Below are 22,785 nucleotides of genomic sequence, written 5' to 3' on the forward strand. Positions count from 1 at the left end.
CAAAGTCTTAAATTCAAGAGTCTTCTCATTCACAAAAGGCCATTAAGCCTTATCATAAGCATAAACAAATACAGAGTTAATTCATATGCATTTTAGTGTAAGCATGGGTTGTTTAACAGTCAGAGGAACAGATAAGACAGAGCCAGTCACCATTACCTTGGGCTTCTTCCAGTCATCCTGAGGTAGATATCATACAGGAATGCTGGGGCCTTATGGCTTACAGCAATCCAGTAATGATATAAAAGGTGATTGGAGGTTAGATTTACATTGGGCCGTCTGAAGGCCTGTTCGAGAGGATTCCTCTTGAAAGTGGAAATTACATGGTATTCTGAGGAAGAAAAGTTGTGTAACAGCTTTGATAATAACCATGTAATGAAGTTTTGAAAAACAAAAATCATGTTTTTACAAAGCAAAATATTTTACCAAAGATGTCAGAGTTCGCTCAATTAAAAAACAAACTTTTCTACTCTCGATAATAACTAAGAGAATATGGGTATCAGACTGCTGAGCTCGGGTGGTTTTAGGACTGCCTCTCTTTATGAATTTTAATTAGATGAATGAATTTTTGCTAAAATTCACTCTTAAAAATCCTTTTAATGTTTTACCTATGTCAGTTTACAATGTCACTTTCTATATTTCACCTCTCACGATAGCTTCTTTCTTTCTGTTCCTCTTTCCAGATTCTTATTACTGTACTTACTTAAAAAAGAAAAGGAAAATCATCATCCTTTGCTTATGAATAATTAAGTTGCTCAAATTAACATACATCAACAAGCTTAAAACAACCCAAAATTAACTTCTGCTGTAATTTATTTAGTTAATACATTATCAACACAATCAAATCTATGATCTATGTTAATACTTTAATAGAGGTGTATATTGAGATATCCACTTAAAAATAACGTTCAACTTGATTTTTACTAAACTTTTACAACACAATGAGAGATTACCAAAAAACCTAACTCATTTCAGTGTTTTAAAATTCTTAAAAGAATACTATTTAAATAATTATCCAAAAATTAAAATAGCCCTAGATTTTTTTTTTTTCCTCATATGCCCTAATGGTCAATCTTTACATTAAAATAAAAATGCCATGGAAAAACCCTAGGACAAATGACATAAAGACTTACTTTAAAATCAAAATTGTTCTTCAAGGGTAACAAAAATCGTTCAATGAGAGGTAAAATAAGACCTATTACTAAATCAATGCCAAAAATATATTTTACTTTAAATTTGAAAACATAAACAACTAAAACATTATTCAATTTCAATAGGCTTTAAGTTATATTATTCCTAATTTAGAACAAGCAACACAGCATACATACTCCGTGGATTTGTGAATTTAAACAGATTAATAAATGTCATAGAAAATATTCTGACAAAACGTATCCTTCTTGCTAACTCCTTAATTCATTACTCTTGGGGCAGCCAGCTAGCTCCTGTGATATAACAACTCTTGTAGTTGGAAGGGATATTGCCTTTGGATCAACAACATCAGGACTGAGAGCACCCACAAGGGAGGAAAAGAAGCCCTGTTTCATTGCCACGGGCATCTGTGAGGGTTGCCACAGACAGCAGCAGAAAAACAGACAAGGGTGGGCCAAGGAGGGAATATACGGCAGGATATTTTTCAATTTGTGAAGTACTGCTAAGGATCACAGAGCAGTACTGGCTAATGTGGCAACTAAAATAAGAATAAATTGGTAACTCAGTGGCTTTAATGCCTCACGGGTGTATTCTAACATAACAACTCAGTGAACATTTGAAGTTCTTTAAGATTTATTCTAACATTCAAAAACACAGGTAAAATCATACCAACTTCACCCCAGTGGAAAGGATTAGTGCTGCCTGTTGTGCAGTTATACACCATGATGTTTCTTGGTCTGCAAAGACAAAGATCAAAGCAATGAAACATAAAAAGAGGCTGGACTTATCCAATCTAAATCTTATACAATATTCAAGTAGGAAGAAATAAGGATGCTGGGTACCTTTTCTACATTGATTATTTTAAAAATTAACCTTAAAGGATTAATTTTTGTGTCTGAAGGACTATATAAAACTACCCTTTTTTCCCCTCCCCTACCAAAAAAAATTATTAAAAAAAATTGTTTGTCTTTTCATGTTTTTCTTGCTTATACTAGCAGGACTATCTGTTTTTAAGTGTTACAAAAACGACAAACAACTACAGCTCGTCCTATCTCAGAGGCTCTAGTTTAAAAAACTTACGGGCTGAGTTCTCTTTTACCAGAAACAATATACACATGTAATTGTATCTCTCCTTTTCTGGGATATAAAATACAGACTTAAAAAAAATAAGGCAGTTTATTGATTAGGAAAAAAATATATTAAGAGTTACCTGTAAATGCTACTACTCCCTTTTAAAAAGAGGCCTGAGTTGATTCAAGCTGCTCTAGTGTGCCATCTCCGAGAGTTTCAGATTTTTTATACATTGAGTTTATACCAAGTTTTAGTTTGGATTTAAAAAGCAACAGGGGATGGTAGGGTTTGGGGGTTTTCTCATTTTTAATCCCGAATGAACTTGTCCCATCCTGTAGGTAGTATATGAAAATTAACATTAATTCTTAATTATAGCTAATGGAACTACTTGTTATATTACCTGTGATTAAACCAGTTCTTGCAACTGGAAGTGATAATACCTATACATATCAGTAAGGATTAATTAACATTAGTCATTAGCTCCGTTTTCCCTGTGCAGTTACTACATATTTAACAAGTGACATTGTCACCTCATATACCTATTAACTCCGGAATACCAGGCTGCCGCAAGACTCGTGTTGACGACTACATCTACAGGAACAAGATCTGCAAGGGCATTGTTGGAGGCACGCATTGTTCGAAGAATTCCTTTCCCTGCCTTTGTTGAAATTAAAAAAACACCTTAAGATATATAAGCCAGAATGCATATATAAGACATACAGAAAACAGAAAAATATGTAGAATATTAAATCAATCAAAAGATTTACTTACCGCAATAAAGAGACCACTTGGTCCATTAAAGTTATCAATCCATCCCTAATACAAAAGTTAAAAATAGAGTGAGCTTAGAAATATTATAAAACTAGAGATTTATTATTTGAAATCTACAACCCCATATGTATACTTAGCAGTTTTCTTCTAAAAACTAAAAGACTAGATTCAGGCCAGAATCTCTCTCTCCTTCCTAAACAAAAGCAGTCTGCCCTGAAGTCATTTTCAGAGAGTTACCTCCTCTTCCATTAATTAACTCTCTACAAAGAGAATTTTATAAAAAGGAGTTTATACCTGTCGAACATTTTGGCTAAATTAAACTTGCACAAGTTTGATTCTGTGCTATTTACTGAGGCAGCATCGCGAGATTAGGGGGAAAAGGGAAATCCTCCTCAGGATAAAACAGAGGAAAAGAGAACACTTGTCAAAGCAACAAAAAAGACTATACTTCCTATAATTATAGAGACCCAGATTTTTCCTAAATCAATTCATCTGTTAGTTTATATCATCTTACTCCAGGGATTCATAAATACCATAATGTCCTGCTTTTCCACAGCAAATTATCATAGAAATGTCTTATACCTTTCTTAGCTTGTGATCTATACAGGGAGAAGCCTACACGTTGGAAGGCTTTCCTCTTTTTGGTACTAAAAAGCAAATGAAATAAAATAAGGTCCTGAATATTTTCAGCTCTATTCCCTTCACCTCCACAAGGGAAACTAATCAGTAAATAATTTTAAAAGCCAACAAATGTTGATGTGTCAGAGGCCAGTATCTTGTCAGTCACAAAAAAAACGCGTAAGGCGAGGTATGCTTTGACTCCAGACAATATCACAGCCTTTGATTTAATTTTTAGTTAAGATTTTTAAAATGTTTACCTGCATTTCTATATCTGTGGCATTACATTACAAATAAAAGTACCAAGAGAAGTGTCTCTATGAGAACAATTTTGCCACAGTAAGCCACGCACAGTAAATAACACCTGCTCTTGTATCAAACAACTGCCAACTCTTTTTAAACAGAGACAAAACTTATAATTCTCAATTCCATTATTTACAAAGATTTCTAACAACTTACTGGAAAAGGTTCTTTCCAACTGGCACCAACAATCGATGGCCTTACAATCGCCACATTTAGCTTTGCTCCTTCTTGTTGTACAACATATTCTGCCAATGCTTTCGTGTATATGTATGTATTAGGTCTGTCTCCTATCAATTTTGGTGTGATATCATTTACCAGGCCATCATCCATCCACCTGGTTAACAAGGAAATTGCATGCAAAAATATTTTCAGATGTTTTACTATAAAATCAAAACCACTTAACTTTGCATATTCAAACGTATCTGTTGCTCTGACTCAATTGATTTGACAACTTTTACTAAAAAAAAAATAAATGGAAGTTAATCTTACTTTCATTAAACATCAACTACAAGTCCACATCTCCTATATACAATTTCTATATCCAAAAAGGTCTGAAAGCCACAAGTTCTTTCATAAATAATATGGTAGGTAGCAATAAATGATCTCAACTGATCTGTGGCCTTGTAAAAAATACCACTTAGGGTAAATATTCATACACTTCAAATATGTTTGATCAGGGGTACTATCCCAGATCTCATTATTTCATATTGCATAATACACAGAGATTATATTTCCTTTCTGAAGTCCAAATAAATTCCAAAATTTAGATTTCATATTAAGAATTATAGACCTGTATATAATGACCAAAACAGCATAATATGTTGCAATAAACAGCTGCAATGAACATACATTTACAATTAATATAAAAGATCTAGTGGTCTAAGTAGTTCATGTAAAGCACTAAAAACTGTTATGTTCTCACCAGCGAGACTAACAAATACTAAAGTAAATGATCAAAATAAACTGAACCATGCTATAAAAATTCAACTAGCAACCTACTATGAAGTCACAAAATTCCTCCAATTCTCTCAATATCTCTGAAGAAAAGGTCCACTCTGATCCTATATAAAAGGAGGGTGATACACTAGGTGAGATCCATGGTCTTTCCAATTCTCCATTTCCAATTCCATTATGTATGTACCTGTCTGCAAATACTCTTCCTTACTGTTTATAATGTTATACAGACTTGTACACTTAGTGTATTATCACACTCAAAAGATACCCTATACTAACTGATGAGGAAGCACAAAACAGAAATTATTAAGGTAAGCTTTCTTCTGTATGTGGAAGTACTTTCTGTGTGTGGAAGAAAAAGAACCTAACAAAATTGAAGGGAGGCTGCTACTCAACTTAGGAACAATTCCACAGTGGAGAGGAGCCTTGAAAAATGGAACAGTTGCTACATTACAACAACAACAAAAGCAACAACAAACTGGCTAAACCAAGGAGACATTAGGCAGGAAGACTTATCACTGGGAGTTGAATTCATAAAGCCAATCCATGAGTTACTCTAAAATTATCTGTTAGCTACATTTCTTTGTAAACAAAGAAAGGAGGTGCAGAATTAGAAGGTTACAAGCTCTTTCTCAGAAACTTAGATGTTTGGATATACCAATTGCTAAAAGAGAAAAAGTAAAAAGCTTCATTAACTTCTACATTCAACTTCTCCCAGAGATATTAAACACTTCTGACTACTGACCTGTTGAGACCATGAGGTAAACATCTGGGACCATCTAGGAAATGGGAGTTAGAAAACAGAAACCAGGGAATTACAAGAATGTCTTGGTAAGCTCCCATTCTTATTTTACTTATTTTCTTACAATCTGTCTGTTTCCTCACACTGATTAGCAGGAAAGCCTTAAAGAAAAAGACTTATTATGTGCTTATTTTAGGAGAAAACTTGGAGAAGCAATGAATACTCTATAGTGCCCTTTGGAAGAAGATAATATGAGAAAGCAGGGGACAATAACTGAAAGTGGATAGGATTTGGGGGACGAAAGAAGGCCTAAGGGAAACAGACAAGAAAAAAAAAGAAGCCCACAGGACTATTATATGAGGATTAACAATTATGTTATGTTATATGAGGATTAACAATTATGTTTAGATACGATGTACACGGGAATTTTCTATAATTCTAGTCCATTAAAGAAGAAAAGACCCTACTTTTTGTTTTTGCTCTGATTCTGTTTGTTTCACTTTATGAGAAAGCGCAGCCCGAAACAAATGAAATCCTGGCCATGCAGACTTTATCGTGGATGAGCTGTTCAGAGACCTTCCTCCAACCATCACACCTGGTCAAAAGTTCAAGCTCAACACTGACTTCACCATCAGTCATGCAGATATAAATCTATACAATAAGCAGCACAGAGTAGGTATGTAATAATTTGTTGAATAAGAAAGAGATAAATGTACACATACGTGTAGGTGGAGAGAGAGAAGTGGAAAGAAAGAGAGAGAAACTGAAATAGACCAAGAGACACATATAAATAGATAAAACTTTGGCTCCAAAGTTTGGGGATCAAAGCAAGTGTGTATAAATTTAAAACAAACATACTCTAAAGAATCAATCAGTTTCTTGGGATCCACAGGAGGTGGATAGACTACTTCATCAATATGCTTTCGATTGCAGTAGGCATATGCTGTTGATACATGCATGAATACTTCCAGATTCTTCATTTGTTGTGCAAGGAGAATAAGCTGACGTGTAGCAATCACATTTAACTGAACAGCATCTCTGTAAAAGAAAAAGTGACAATGAAAAATTGGGAAGCTTTCCCAGTGAAAAATTCGAAAGGAACTGATTTCACCTGCTAAAAAAAAATTAATTTCCATTAGAAAGACAGAGATTTTGGTTTCTTTACAACTGATCCCTTAGGTCTGATTTTGTGTATTTTATTTCAATATAAAGAGCATCCATTCTATCCGTTGTGTTTAAAAAGAAAGATTTTCTGATTATAAAATAAATCTTATAGTAGTATTTAAAAAATAAAAGTACAAATTAAAATTTTTAAATAACCCAGAAATAAAAACAGAAAACTTCAGTCTTTGGCTTTTATACATACATTCTGAAGCCATGTTAGACTTCTCTTGTACTTTGATTTTTAGAAATATACTGTTTCAGGATGTGGAATAACAGAAGAAAGCAGAATGGTTAAGTAATTTTAAAATTGTAAGGCAGAGTCACCAGTAAGGCTAAAACAGTCAAAGAAAACTCAGACACATGAAGTTATATTATAACATATAATCCAGAATACGTTTGTTTCCCTGTGTAGTAATTAATCCAAACACTTTAAAGACTAGCTTATAAAATTCAAAGGGGTATTATAATAAAATGGGTACATTTTGTCACAAGATTCAAAAATGATCCATGTATTATTCTATTCTTGAAATTTATTCAAAGTAAATAATTTCACAAATGCAAAAGTAAATATGTAGAAAACTAATCAATGAAGCATCATCTAGTAATAGTGAAAGCCTAGAGAGCCCGGATATTCACTATGAATGAAATGAATAAACTTCAACAAAGTAGTATTTTATCACAATCAAAGAAAAGAGTCATTTAAAATAATTATATGACAACTATAAAAACATGGGATATCTGCATGAATATTTTTTAAATATACACATTATAAAAAGTAAAGCAGGATTAAGAACAAGACTCTAGAGTTAAGACCTGGCTTCAAATTCTGACTTGGCCTACCTATCAGCTAGCACTGGGCGACCTTGCATCATCAGTCAAGCACTCAGGCCTCAGTTTCCTCACCAGTAAATGGGAACTATAACAGAGTCTACCTACTAAGATTTGTATAAAATTAAATGAAATGAAAAGCTTGCAAGTATTTAGCATTATTCCTCAATAGGCACTGAAACAGGCATTCAGTAAATATTACTAAAGGTAATGAGATGGTGGATAGTTTTGCTTTCTATTAACCTTTTCTATTAAAATTTATAGCTTGTTACTTGAAAGGGGGGAAAAGTTGATATAATACCAGTAATACTGTGCTAAAACTGGCAAAGTAATACATTGTTGGTAACTACACTGATAAAACTGATCCAAAAGAGATTAAGACAAAGTAGTAGCAGAAAGTATAAAAAGGATATAATTACTCATCTAGTTAACCTACTGAAATTATCTTGGAGGAAAATCTTGACCTAACACTAATTTTTCAAAGAAAGAAATAAAAATTCCCTAAATTTGCTATATCTAGGGAACAATACATAAATTATGGCATATCAACATGGTGGAATACCAGCACATCACAAAAATTTTAACAATGAAAGAAATTAGAAATGTGGAAATTGTTTCCCTAAATCAGAAATTCTACGTTTACGTTTTATGTTCAAAGAGAGACAACAAAAGAATTTGTTTTAAAATAACAATCAGTGTCCAGAATTCTTACATTTTCAGTACTTAAGAAGAAAACAAAATCCAATTATTCTTTTAAAAGGCCAGGATAGGTCACTGATAGAATCTGGTCCACTTGACTCTAAAGCAGGGCTTTGATGTCTATCGCCTTTGCACAACAGTGAGGATGGGGAGGGTACTGATTTGGAAGAGGTATACAGAGAATATTCTGTTACGGGTTCCTGAGGACGGGACAACAAGTTCTGGGTCACCAAGAACAAGAAATAATTCATGAGAGAAAAACTCCTGTGCATTATTTTTTCTTTAAATTTAATAGAATCCGAGGGTTCATGAAAACATACTAGAAGGATTTTTTTTTTTTAAATGAAATAATTGGTTTGAGACTTACAACCAGGAGTATAGCTTTTTTCTTCCTTATCTCAAGTGAGGTGGGAGGGAATCTGCTCAAATGGAATTCCAGCAAAAAAGACATTTCACAGAGAAGATACAGTCCACTGGACTGTAAGGCAATAAGCTATTTTCTTTTGCATTTGCAAAACAATGAAGCTAGGGAGAATAGTGTTTTGGGAGCAGTACACAAAGGATATTCTGTTACAGGTTCCTGAGGACGGTGACAGAATTTCTGGGTCACTGAAAATAAGGAATAACTTCAAAGAGAACACTTGTGTACCTGTCTACTACTCCTGTACCTGAGAGCCCAAACCTGAAGGCATATTATGCCCCCATAAATAACTTTTAGTATCTCTGCAACGCTATCATCTCGCTCTATTTTACCACCATTCAATTTCTACTCCATTGAACTTCAGGCTGAGACCCTGACATGTTAGATCAGAAAGCATTTAATACTAAAAATATATGTGTGTGCGTGTGTGTGTGTGTGTGTATGTATAAAATATTCTCATGGTTTGATTATATGGAGTCATAAATTCATCTTAAATAACATTAGCTTTTGGAAGATGGGGCAAAATGAACAAATCTTTATAACTATGATCCCTGTCATTAACACGGACATAGAAGCCATTTCAAAAAAAAAAAGGAAGAATTCAACTTTAACTGCCAATATATTTTCTTGTTCATCTATCTTGTACAGACATTCTGGACTGTTCAAAATTTGCATTGATAGGGGCGCCTGAGTGGCTCGTCTGTTAAGCGTCCGACTTCAGCTCAGGTCATGATATCATGGTTCATGAGTTCGAGTCCCAAGTCAGGCTCTGTGCTGACAGCTCAGAGCCTGAAGCCTGCTTTGGATCTGTGAGTGTGCCTCTCTCTGCCCCTTCCCCGCGGCATTCTATCTGTCTGTCTCTCTCTCAAAAATAAACATTAAAAAACATTATACAAAATACGTGTTGATAATACTAAGACCTTATACCAGAAATCTCATGCTTGCCATGACAGACACCTGAGAGCTGATTAAAAATGTGGACTGGGGCACCTGGGTAGTTCAGTCGGTTAAGAGTCTTGATTGGCTCAGGTCATAACCTCACAGTTCCATGAGATCACGCCCCACATTGGGTTCTGTGCCGATAGCACGGACCCTGCTTTGGGATTCTCTCTCTCTCTCTGCCCCTTCCTTGCTCATGCTCACTCACACTCTCTCTCAAAATAAATAAACATTAAAAAAAAAAAAGAAAGAAAGAAAAGAAAAAATGTAGATTGTTGGACCTCACCCTCAGACACCTTGTAATGTCTGAATTGAAGCCTAGAAAACTATATTTTAAATAAGCTCCCCAGGCCATTCTGATATCTCTTTCCTCCTTCCCCACTTCTGAGAAAATGCTTCCTAAGTGAGATCTCACCACTACTACTGCTGATTTTTTTTTTAATTTAATGAAGATGCAGACACAGATGTCTAGGGACCAATTAATCAATCTTAAGGTAAGAGACCCAGACGTCTATAATTTAAAATCATACCCAGAGGTCTTGCTACAAATTAAGATTCCCGGGTACTATCCCAAACCAGAGGGTCTGAATTTTGCAAGTACAGTCTAAGATTCTGCATTTTTAACACGTTTTCCAGGAATTCCTAAGATTCATAATGCATTCTTAAGTGGAGAGTTGATGCCCTTAGACTCAACTTAGCTTCTTGATCTCATATCCATCTTCACTTCTACTCCTTTCTTGACACCTACTCTCCTATTGATAAAGTTCATAGTCACATATTGTCATGTTCCAATTGCTACATCTCTGACATCTCACACTAGTTTCTTGATACTCTCCTACTCTCAACTCCACAGGCCCTGTCCGACCTTCACTTTCCTTATTCCTTAGGGGCACCAAAACCCAGGATCAACTATTTAAGAAACTCCCTTCATTATCCTCAAAATCACTCTCTCCTCATCTTTCTCAGGTCAGTATTTCTTTATAATGCATAATCTTGATACCCACTTTTTCCCACCTCAAGGTTTATAAACCACCATATCTAAAACTAAATGAGCTCTACTGCCTCTCAATTCTCACAGCACTTAATGTATGTTCTTCAGTAACTCCTTATTTTCTACGCTTTATTATGGTTATTTAAGCAATCTATCTCCCTTATTAGACTATATGGACTTTGCAAACAGGATCTCTGTGCAATTTATCTTGGTTTCTCCCAAAATACTGGGTATAATATTGGAAGTATAATCTGGGTTATTTTTTGCCCTGGCAATAAAGGCTTTGTGCCATTTTTTATTTGTGGGTTAACTTAAAAAATGATTATAAAGAGTAACTTTTTTAAGCAGTTATTATATACCAAACTACGGTATTTAAAAAAAAATTTTTTTAATCTTTATTTATTTTTGAGAGAGAGACAACGTGTGAGGCAGGGAAGGAGCAGAGAGAGAGGGAGACACAGGATGCGAAGCAGGCTCCAGGCTCCGAGCCATCAGCACAGAGCCTGACACGGGGCTCGAACTCACGAACTGTGAGATCATGACCTGAGCCAAAGTCGGATGTTCAACCAACTGAGCCACCTAAGCGCCCCCTAAACTATGGTATTTTAGAATGTATGGCCCAAATCTAATGTTGCAATATTCCCACTTACATGTTAATATCCATTAAAACTGCTTAACAGAAAACAATAATTTCAATGTAATGACTAAGGTTAGGTCAGTAAATATAGATGCCTTGACAAGGCAATAGAGTTTATAATTCATCTATAATTCCCATTCCACTATGAGATCGCTAGTAAAAGAGAGAATAATGAAAAGATTTCCCTTTCGTTAATGGTAGCCCCGTTTACCCTGAGGAGGATAGACAGAGGGAGAAGGTTCCTTGAAAATTTGGTTCGTAAGTCACTTTGAGGAGTTTCATCTTAATTAATGTTGCCAGTCTGCAAATCAATTTCCCATTTAAAAGCACCTACAGCACAATTATCCAATAAACATATACCTGTTTTTCTTGAAAACAGTTTCATAAGGCTGTGTGAATTTTCTGTTGGTTATGAAAAATAATGAAAGCTAGAACTATGGGGGGAAATATCTGTTAGGTTGACTATTTAATACTAAAAACCTACCTGTAATCACACTATCCAAAGATAAGTGGCAAGTATCGAAAGATGTTATCTAAATACACATATATGTACACACATCTTTTATGAAAGTGAGATTCTACCCTACCTCTACTAAGATTCTTTTGTCACTTTTGAATCATGAACACATAATGGCTTCACAGAAACAACTAAAAATAAATTATTATCACCAGATAATAAAAGATAAAGTCAAAGTTAAAACTAGGGTATGTAATTCCAAAGCTCATGTCCTTTCTGGTACACTCAAGTATAAAATGGACTTGCCCACGATATCACAGTGGTAACATTAGCACAGAATAAAATAATGCCTGAGAAAATACCCTGAAAACTATAAAGTACAATGAAAGAAATGTAAGTGACTACTACAGTGCCCTCACCTGGAACATAGGCAAAACATATTTTAACACTTTGGCACTGAACGGTCACATTATATATATATATAGTATCAATTAAGGTTTATACTTCTATATAGAAGACTTGATGAGAAATAATCTCAAAACCCTTTATAATCAAAATTTAACTTAAAAACATTCTAGGAAGGCCTTCAAGTAACTGTGAAACCTAAAATAATCTGCACCACTTTAACTGGCATACAATCGACCATACAATTAGATTAACATTATAAAATGGTATTTTTGAACATACCATCAAAAAGAATCCTTTGAATAAGCACCATTTTTCGAAGTACATATTTGTTAGATTTTTTTTAAAAAAAGTAAACATTTAAAAAGCTTTTTTCTCGAAAAGGTATCTGGACAGGGGCACCTGGGTGGCTCAGTCGGTTGAGCATCCGAATTCGGCTCAGGTCATGATCTCGCAGTCCGTGAGTTTGAGCCCCGCATCGGGCTCTGTGCTGACAGCTCAGAGCCTGGAGCCTGTTTCCGATTCTGTGTCTCCCTCTCTCTGCCCCTTCCCTGCTCATGCTCTGTCTCTCAAAAATGAATAAATGTTAAAAAAAAATTTTTTTTTTTTTAAAAAAGAAAAGGCATCTGGACAGAAGTCCAGGTTATTTTTCTAATTAAACTCATGTCCAATGTAGCCTATCCCTAACACTGCTACCAAGTTTTTTAAAAAAACACAAGGTATGACTTAAGTTTATAAGCCATTTTATCTTATGCTACAAAACCTGAGCCTAATCTTTTTCTAATTTTCAGATGGGTATGTGTGGAGTGGAAAAATAAATCTGCTGGGGTATAGGCTTCTGAAAAAGTGGAGGAAGAGGAAACAAACACTATTAGTTGTTAAAACTAACACTCCTACTGAAGGTAAATTTCTCTTTCTTCTACTCTGTGCTTCCCTGCCCTACACTTAAATTCATGGCAACTTCTTCTAATACACAGACACTAGCTATCCAATGTTTTAAAATTGATAACAAGGAGAAAAACTCCTTTAACACTCTTTAGGTCACCAAAAGCTACAATTGACACAGGGCAAACAGTTTCAAATCACTTTCAAAACAATTTGACTAAAAATAATTCAAATAGATCTTTTAACCATGTTGAAGTTCACATATCATATAATATCTTTACTTACCTTAAATTTTCATTAAACCTTACTGTAGCTGCACAGTGGAATATAATATTGATAGAATCTATGATGATCTCTTTATCTTCTTCACTAAGAGCCAGTTTAGGTTGGGTGAGTTCACTGTTGATCGCTATAACTTTCTCTCTAAAATCTGGATTTTCATCTCTCAATCTGTCAAAGAGCTATCCAAGGGGAAAAAGTATTTTAGGGCAGTATTTTTCAACTTTCTAAAACCCATTAGCACCCCACCAAGGATCGCTATTCTTAAAATGCCAGCTAAGTTCATCCTAAAATTTCTATTTTTAATTGCCATCATTCTGTATATAAAACACCCTATGAAGCCCACATTATTATCCCCATTTTACAGATGAGGAATCTGAGATATACAGAGGTTAAGTAACTTGCCAAGGACACAGAGCTGGTAGTTTGCAGAATTAAATCTGAACTGTTCACGCCCTTGCTGACTAGATTATATTGCCCCTCAGACTTAAACAGTACAGACATTAGGACAATGTTTAAAATGATCATTCAAATTTCTAAAATCCAGATCTTAATATATCACTTCATTTTATTTTTGGTTTTACTCCATTTCAGTTGATTACAGTACAATACCATTATTCGTAGTCTACATAAAATCTGAGACCAAATTTTAAGGGAAAAAAGAAAGTACGTTGAAGGAAAAAAAATACTGGTAAGCAAATACGCAGATTAGACTCTGGACAAACTTGAGAAATAGCATATATACAGGGTTCTAACCCAAAAATTCAATATTATTTAAGTATTCCAAAAGGAATAAATTAACTAAAGATTCAGTTAGATCCCAAAATGATTACAATGTAAGGGCACATTCAGTTGTGAGTCAAATTTAATTTTTCATCCCAGATTTTACAGAAGAACACCGATGCTATCTCCAGATCCCTCCTCTATTACACTTTGACTCTCCATTTCATTTCAAGTCCATACTTGCAGTTTAAGCAGAGATTCTCGATCTGGAAAGAAAGTCTATAGACAGCACATATAATTTTCACTTTCACTTCCCTTCCACTACTGTTAGCTAGTGACTTCAATATTAATGTGTTCTTATATTAATTATTACGTATCTACCAAGTACTTCATATGAGCCAGGCACCTTCTAGACACTGAGAAAACAAAGCAACAATCTTTGCCTCAGGCTCTTTAGAGTCTGATTGGAAAAATCAGACAAACGAACAATTAATAGACAGTGTTAAAGGTAATAAAATAGGGTAATATTACAGTGCTATGGGACTGCATGGGAGAAACAACTAACCGAGCTGGGGAAGGACCAGAGATTATAAAGTTGAAGAATAGTGTTCCAGGCACAGAAAGCAGCATGTATAACCACCTGAAAGTGAGACAGCATTTATTTATGTTTGGGGAGTTAAAAAGAAGTCAGTATGACTTGGCCAATGACTCAACATGAGGAATAAGGAAATGTGAACTCCACAAGGACAGGGACCACATCTACTTTGCTCAGCACACAGGTTGTAAATAGCCGAGCACCTGGCAAGATGCAGACATGATGAACACGCTTGTTAAGTGAATAAATTCATTAGGTGGAAAACACTGGAAAAGCAAGAAGTACAGTTACGGAGATACAAGTTCAGTTTTCTGAAGGATGGGTGTGAAGTGCCCATGTAGCATCCAGAAGACAGGTCTACTAGAAACAACTGGCTCCGTGGGTCTGGAGTTTAGGGAAGAGAAGAGCCAGGCCACCCAAATAGACTTTACTACCCCCACACAGGTAGCCCTGGGAATAGACGATCACCCAGGTAGCAGCAGTGATGAGCACCCAAGGTCCAGACTAGATGAAGCTTTTTCCAAATCTAATTTAAAATACAACCATTTGTCTCACATAAAACAGAAGGTGCTGAGTAATCACCTAACTGGATCTAGACGAGATCAAGGCCTAGGACAGACCTCTGTAGAATATCAATATTTAAGGGGCAAGCAGAAAAAAAGCAACCTGAAGAATGATCAGAAAAGTACTTTTAACACCTTGAATTTACATTTTTCATTCTCTGATTGCCAAGGACCTTTTAACTCCCCATCGTATCAGATATCTCCACCACCAAGACAGGCTCATGCTGTTTCACAAGTTACATCTCAAACCTGATGCTCTTCCCTTTCTAGCTATTTATTCAATACTATGTCTTCCAGTGCTTTTAATTCACCGGTACCCCAATTAGTTCCTCCTTTACTATGTTCACTAATGCCCTCTTTGATATACTTTATTCCCTTTCTAGAATTTATTTTGTGGTTAATTATTTTAGTTAATCATCACCATCTTAATGGAGTTTCCTTTCCCACAGACATTCATCAGTGGTTCTCACCTTGGGGAAATTGTACCCCCCAGGGAACATCTGGTGACATCTGGAGACATTTTTGATTGTCACGACTGGGAGTATGGGGGGAAGGGGCTTCTGGCATCTAGCAGGTGGAGTCAAGAATGCTGCTGATCACCCTACAATGCACAGGACAACTCCTGATAACGAAAAATTATCCTGTCCAAAATGTCAATAGTTTGAGAAACTGTACTATAAGACAATGTCCCACTACAGCATATGCTCCTAGCCTATGCTCTTTACTCCTGTTTCAAAATCATAGCAGGCTTTACCTTTAAGTTTCTTACTAACTTCAAGTATGCATTCATTGATACTTGACATAAAAAGAACTCATCTTATTGATTTACTAGCAATGCTATATACATAATGGGGAATGAGTGGCCTAGGATTAAGTGGCAGGACGGACCAGGAAGGAATTAAAGGCATAGATAAAATGACACAATTTTATGGATTACTTTAGTCATAATTTAGACAAATATATGAGGACAAAGTATCTTTTTGTTGAAAATAATGGTCATATGTTTTGGTTACGTCACATAAGTTCAATAAATTTCAGGCTTTAATAAGCGTAAGGTATGCTTTCTCTTTACAAATTAGACTTATTGGGGAGAAAAGTCTTTAGATCCACTGCCCTGGAGGTCCCAGAGGAGATGCCCAAATCTTTGACATTTTACCCGGGCCCCAATTCCAACCAAGACATTAACTTCAATATAACTGTTCCTATTTGGTCTCTCTTGACACTTCTATACCCTCTCTTCTCTCTTAAAAACTCTCTAACTTGTAGGCAGTCTTCATTATGGCAAGGATTCTATCTTATTTATCCCTCCATTCAACCCCCTACATCAATCAAGTCAAGTTCCCAGCACTGAATATGCATAGTAAATGTTTTCTGAAATATAAAAAATGAGTAACAATGAATCACCTCCCACTAGGGGAGGGAGTAATCAGGAAGGGAATTAAAGCATACTAATTACAAGTGATTAAAAGGTACTAGATAATACCTAATAACTAAAAACTTACATAGCTACTGTACTAAACTTACTATCAATGAATGTCAGATAATCTAATTCATTCATTCTGAGAGAATTCAAAGCTTAGGATTATGAAATTAATTTTACTCCAGCTCATTTCCATTTTTTTCTTAGCAATATTTTTCTAAAGGTTCAAAATACATGACATATTCTCATATCCTATATTACCCCTCTGTCATCATGTTATTTGTCCAATAATAATATGTGACTTTTCTACTTCCTAATACTGTTATGGGAAGCAATCAGTGCTTACAAATTTTTAAGTGTTATCAGAGCACAGTGTTTCACAGCACATTAGGTAGTTAGAAACTACGTCTTCGTTATTATTATTCTGAATACTACTTAAAATATCTAGTAATTACAAACAATATGTTCCAAATATTCTGAAAACACATTATGTACCATATAGCTATTTTAGAACTTGTTATACAATTTTGCCCATCACAGAGGAAACCTTCCTTTCTCCTACTGATCACAAGTCATATCCCATTTATTACCATCCTGCACGACTTTTTTTTTTGGTACTAATTTTTTCAGGACACTGAAGAAATAAACTGAACTGATGATGATTACAGTAATTATACATACACACATTCTTTTCTTTCCTCCAAGTGATCATTTTCTACACTTACCTTGCCACTAATAACTTCTTCTACTCGCTCTTGGGGTGTCTGTCCCGCTTTCTGCCTCACCAAAACATACACTGAATTCACCTTAGGACAAGACCTCAGCAACTTTTCCAGAAGTACCTTCCCTAGGAAACCGGTAGCTCCAGTGAGGAGGACATTCTTGCCTTCATAGTACTCTGGGATTGAAACCATTCTGATCCTAAGGAAAACACAGCAAATAAAGATCAGTTCAAAGATTTGTTACTTCTTATGCACTAAAAATCTCTTGCTATTCAAATAAACAGGCAAAAGTCAAAGTTGAATATTAGCAAAAGGGAACTTTAACCTCTGGTTAACTGTAGTAAAGTGGAAAGAATAACAAACTGCAAAAGTGATTTCTGGCCCCTGTGTTTTCCACCTGGATCACCTCAGACAAGTCACTCACCTTCTCTGGGCCTGGGTTTCTTTAGTCCAGTTTGTACTAAATGACTTCTAAAAATTCCTTCCAGCAATAAGAACTCAAATCTTCAATTAAACCTCAGTTAAATCCTACACACGAATGAATTCTATTTCGCTGTCTCCAAAAGGATTTATAACACCAAATAGAGGTCAGCAGCAAGACTCAATTGTCTAGCTTGTATAACATGGCGGGGTATCACATTCGCCTATCATCACCAGTTGAAACAAGAAGAGGTAACATCAAGTCCTTTCTCTTCCATGTCTGTAGTGACAATATATCCAAAAGGTGCTTAAATCTCCCTTTTAAAAAAGTCATAGTAAGAAATACATGAGCTGAATTATCCCCTTTGTCCAAATTCCACTAAAACAGCAGAAAAGATAGTATACTAAGAGAATGAACAAAAAGAACCATGATGAATGGAAAAAAACAAGATGCAGAAGGATTCATGCAGTATGTCACTATTCAAAGCTCAAACCCTTTCAAAACAATGCTCTTTGTTGTTCAGAAATGCACACACAAGATGATATTAACAGATGCATGAGAGGGAGTGCAATACAATCAGAGAATAGAAACTTCAATTTATGTTTTCTTTAAGTTAGGGAGTAGATACACGTGTTTTATGTTCTAACTTTCATAATTAAAACATAATAAATTCATAACATCTAAAGATAAGAAACAGACCCATTAAAGAGCAGAAGGGAGGTGCCTAGGTGGGTCAGCCAGTTGGGCATCCGACTTTGGCCCAGGTCATGATTTCATGGTTCTCGAGCCCCATGTGGGCTCTGTGCTGGCAGCTCAGAGCCTGGAGCCTGCTTCGAATTCTGTGTCTCATTCTCTCTCTGCCCCTCCCCAACTTGTGCTCTGTCTCTGTCTCTCAAAAATAAATGTAAAAAAAATTTTTTTAATAAAAAAAAATAATAAAATAAAATAAAAACAAGCAGAATGGAGAGAAGGAAAGAGTTTCTAGAAGAAAAAGATAAGACTAAGTTGACAGAAAAGCCATAGCAGAAGAAATAGCAACCCAAGCAAAGCAAGCATAGGAAAGGACTTATAAAGAGGCAAGAAATGTCCCAATTCCCTGAACAGAGAACACCAAGCCCAGAATCAAGAAACTGAATTAAAAGGGTGCCTGGGGGGCTCAGTCAGTTCAGCGTCAACTTCGGCTCAGGTCATGATCTCACACTCGTGGGTTTGATCCCCATGTGGGGCTCTGCACTGATAGCTCAAGAGCCTGGAGTCTGCTTTGTATTCTGTCTCCCTCTCTCTCTTCCCCTCCCCCACTCACACTCTGTCTCTCTCTCTCTCTCAAAATAAATAAACATAATAATAAAAAGAGTTTTAAATAATAAAAAAATAAATAAACTGAATTAAAGCATAGGGAAATCAGGGGCACCTGGGTGGCTCAGTCAGTTGAGTGTCCAACTCTTGGTTTTGGCTCAGCTCATGGTCCCAGGGTCCTGGGATTGAGCACCGCGTTGGGGTTCTGTGCTGAGTGTAGAGCCTGCTTAAGATTCTCTCTCTCTCCCTCTCCCTCTCCCCCGCTTGTGTACACTCTGTTTCTAAAATAAAAAAATAAAATAAAATAAAAGTCATAGGGAAATCAAGGGAATTAAAGGATTGCTCACAGAACAGCAGAGCCACTCAAGACAGCCTTACTTCCAGTATAAACTTGAGTTCCCAAGGCTTAGTATCCAGATCTGCTGAGAAGAACATCCAGCATGGGTGCTAGGGACAAAAGAAAAGTAGGGCTGAGCCTGACATTGCTCCAGACATCCACAAATGGTGGGGGAGGTGGAGAATCAAGAGAGAGGAAACTAAAGCAACGAAAGAAAAAAGTCTCAAAGCACTTGAGCCCTAGAATAAATTTTAGGTCCTAAGCCTATCTATCTGGCTGCTGTTGGCCCTTAAAACAAATTCACAAAGGGGCGCCTAGATGACTCAGTCAGGTAAGCATCCGACTACAGCTCAGGTCATGATCTCACAGTCCGTGGGTTCGAGCCCCACATCAGGCTCTGTGCTGACAGCTCAGAGCCTGGAGCCTGTCTGTGTCTCCCTCTCTCTATGCCCCTCCCCTGCTGGTGCTCCGTCTCTTTCTCTCTCAAAAATAAATATTTAAAAAAATAAAAAATAAAATTACTATAAAACTTCAGGCGACTGGGTAGCTCAGTCGGTTAGGTATCCAACTTTGGCTCAGGTCAAGATCTCGCGGTCTGTGAGTTCAAGCCCCACGTCGGGCTCTGTGCTGACAGCTCAGAGCCTGGAGCCTGCTTTGGATTCTGTGTCTCCCTTTCTCTCTGCCCCTCCCCCACTCATGCTGTGTCTCTGTCTCTCAAAAATGAATAACGTTAAAAAATTTAAAAAACAAATAAACTCACACAGGATTCTGCATCAGTAATCTCATTTAGAGAAAAGCTCTTTTGGAAAAACAGACCACAAAAAACTGAGAGGAAGCCAGCCAGTATCAGCCCCCAAAACCAACCACCCTGATCCTTCATAAACATGACTAGATAACCAAAGATCACCAGATATTTAAGAAATACCTAACAAAATTAAGAAGAACCAAAATGAAAAGCAACAGAATCAACCACTAAGGAAATAAGGGCAATAAAATTTTAAACAGAATTTAAATTCTAAAGAAATTCTCCAAGCCATTCACAAAAATACTGCATCCATAAAATAGCAAAGTGCATGAAAAAGGAACAGAAGAATAAGAAAGCACTTGAAAATCCAAAATCCAGATGTATAGAGAAAATCCAATAAACACATAAATAAACTATTAGAATTAAATGAAGTTCAGAAGGTCACTAAATACGAAGTTTATATGGAAAAAAGCAAATGTATTTCTATACATCAGCAACACGGAAAATGAAATAACAAAAAACTGGAACCACTTAAGATACCATCCCAAACACCAAAACACTATGGAAAACAGCAAGTATTAAGGAAGACACAGAGAAACTAAAACCCGTGCACATCGCTTGTGGGAACGTGAAATGGTTCAGCTGCTATGGAAAAGGTAGTGGCACCTTAAAAAGTTAAACAGAATTATACAACCTTGCAGTTCCATTCTGAGGCATACGCCCCAAAAACTGCCAACAGGTACTCGAACAAGTACATGTACATGCGTGTTTACAGCACACTGTTCACAACAGCCAAATAGTACAAACAGCTCAAAACATCCATTAACAGATGAATGGATAAACAAATTATGGTATATACACCTACAGCAGAATACTATTCGGCCATAAAAAGGAATGAAGACCTGACACACACTACAATCGAGGAATGAGCCTCAAAAACATAATAGGTGAGGGGCGCCTGGGTGGCTCAGTTGGTTAAGCATTCAACTTTGACTCAGGTCATGATCTCACAGTTTGTGAGTTTGAGCCCCGCATCAGGCTCTGGTGTTGACAGCTCAGAGCCTGGATCCTGCTTCGGATTCTGTGTCTCATTTTCTCTCTGCCCCTCCCCCAAGTATGCTCGCGCGCGCGCTCTCTCTCTCTCTCTCTCTCTCTCTCTCTCTCTCTCTCAAAAATAAATAAAAATGTAAAAACAAAAATTTTTTTAATTGTTTTTTTTTAACGTTTTATTTATTTTTGAGACAGAGACAGAGCATGAACGGGGGAGGGGCAGAGAGAGAGGGAGACACAGAATCAGAAGCAGGCTCTAGGCTCCGAGCCATCAGCCCAGAGCCTGACGCGGGGCTCGAACTCACGGACCGCGAGATCGTGACCTGAGCCGAAGTCGGACGCTTAACCGACTGAGCCACCCAGGCGCCCCCCAAAATTTTTTTTTAAACATACTAAGTGAAATAAGTCAGATACAAAACATCAATACTACAGGATTTCATTTATATGAAATATCCAGAATAAATAAATCCATAGAGACAGAATGCATACAGGTGGTTGGCAGGGGCTGAGGGGTGGGAGAGTGGGCAGTGGAGACAAAATGCTTAAGGAGCTTTACTCTGCAGTGATGGAAATGTTTTGGAACTAGACGGAGGTGGTGACTGCACAACACTGAACTGTACTACATTGTTCACTTTAAATTTTTTTTTTTAACGTTTATTTATTTTTGAGACAGAGAGAGACAGAGCATGAACAGGGGAAGGTCAGAAAGAGAGGGAGACACAGAATCTGAAACAGGCTCCAGGCTCTGAACTGTCAGCACAGAGCCCGATGCAGGGCTCGAACTGCGAGATCATGACCTGAGCCAAAGTCGGACGCTTGACCTATTGAGCCACCAAGGCGCCCCTAAATTGTTCACTTTAAAATGGTTCATTATATTGTGTAAATTTTACCTCGGTGAATTATATGTTTTTAAACTACCAGAAGGTAGAAGTAAATCTGAAAGATATTTGAGACCTCTATTCTGAAAACTACCAAACACTGAGAGAAACTGAACAATACCTAAATAAATGAAGAGATTTACTACATGCCTGGATTAGAAGACAACTTCTAAATAAATGAAATGTCAACTCACCATCCTTAGGGTCCATACAATCCCAATCAAAACCTAAGCTGTTTTTGTGGATGGAAACTAAGACCCTAAAATGTTATGGAAATACGATGGGCCAATAATAGCCAAGACAAGTACTAAGAACAACAAAACTGGGGAACTTCATTACCGTATATCAAGATGTATTATAAAGCTGCAGGAATGTGGTACTAGGACAAAGAATAATGCAGGCAATTTGCTATCCATATAGAAAATGAATTTTGGGGGTCCCTTACTGGCTCAGTCGGAAGAGCGTATGACGCTTGATCTCAGGGTCATGAGTTCGAGCCCCATGTTGGGTGTAGAGATCATTAAAAAAATAAACAAATAGAAACTTAAAAGAAAAAAAAAAGAAAATGAATCTTGACTTCTACCTCACACTACACACAAAAAATGAACTCTAGATTGACTATACACTTAAATGTGAAAGGTAAGATAATTACAGGCCTAGAAAATGACAAAGAACATCTCCATGATCTTGGGGTAGGCAAACATTTCTTAAGTAGGACACAAGAA

The 22,785-nt window shown here is 36.4% G+C and overlaps 1 protein-coding gene across 4 annotated transcripts in view; it reads right to left on the reverse strand.

Moving 5' to 3' along the window:
- FAR1 (fatty acyl-CoA reductase 1) overlaps nt 1-22,785 on the reverse strand; it is a 77,861-nt gene that overhangs the window by 20,387 nt on the left and 34,689 nt on the right. For 3 of the 4 annotated variants that reach the window (XM_027073079.2, XM_053203476.1, XM_027073080.2), the window contains 8 exons: nt 17,337-17,532; nt 13,317-13,492; nt 6,464-6,643; nt 4,066-4,243; nt 2,989-3,033; nt 2,757-2,875; nt 1,816-1,883; nt 157-328 (listed from right to left, as the gene is read on the reverse strand). In XM_027073079.2, coding sequence (XP_026928880.1) covers nt 157-328; nt 1,816-1,883; nt 2,757-2,875; nt 2,989-3,033; nt 4,066-4,243; nt 6,464-6,643; nt 13,317-13,492; nt 17,337-17,525 — 1,127 coding nt within the window. In that variant the 5' untranslated portion in view covers nt 17,526-17,532. The remainder of the gene's footprint in view (nt 1-156; nt 329-1,815; nt 1,884-2,756; nt 2,876-2,988; nt 3,034-4,065; nt 4,244-6,463; nt 6,644-13,316; nt 13,493-17,336; nt 17,533-22,785) is intronic. The other variant, XM_027073081.2, reaches the window with a different exon arrangement.

The sequence above is a fragment of the Acinonyx jubatus genome, chromosome D1 (genome assembly GCF_027475565.1).
Source record: "Acinonyx jubatus isolate Ajub_Pintada_27869175 chromosome D1, VMU_Ajub_asm_v1.0, whole genome shotgun sequence".
Lineage (NCBI taxonomy): Eukaryota > Metazoa > Chordata > Mammalia > Carnivora > Felidae > Acinonyx > Acinonyx jubatus.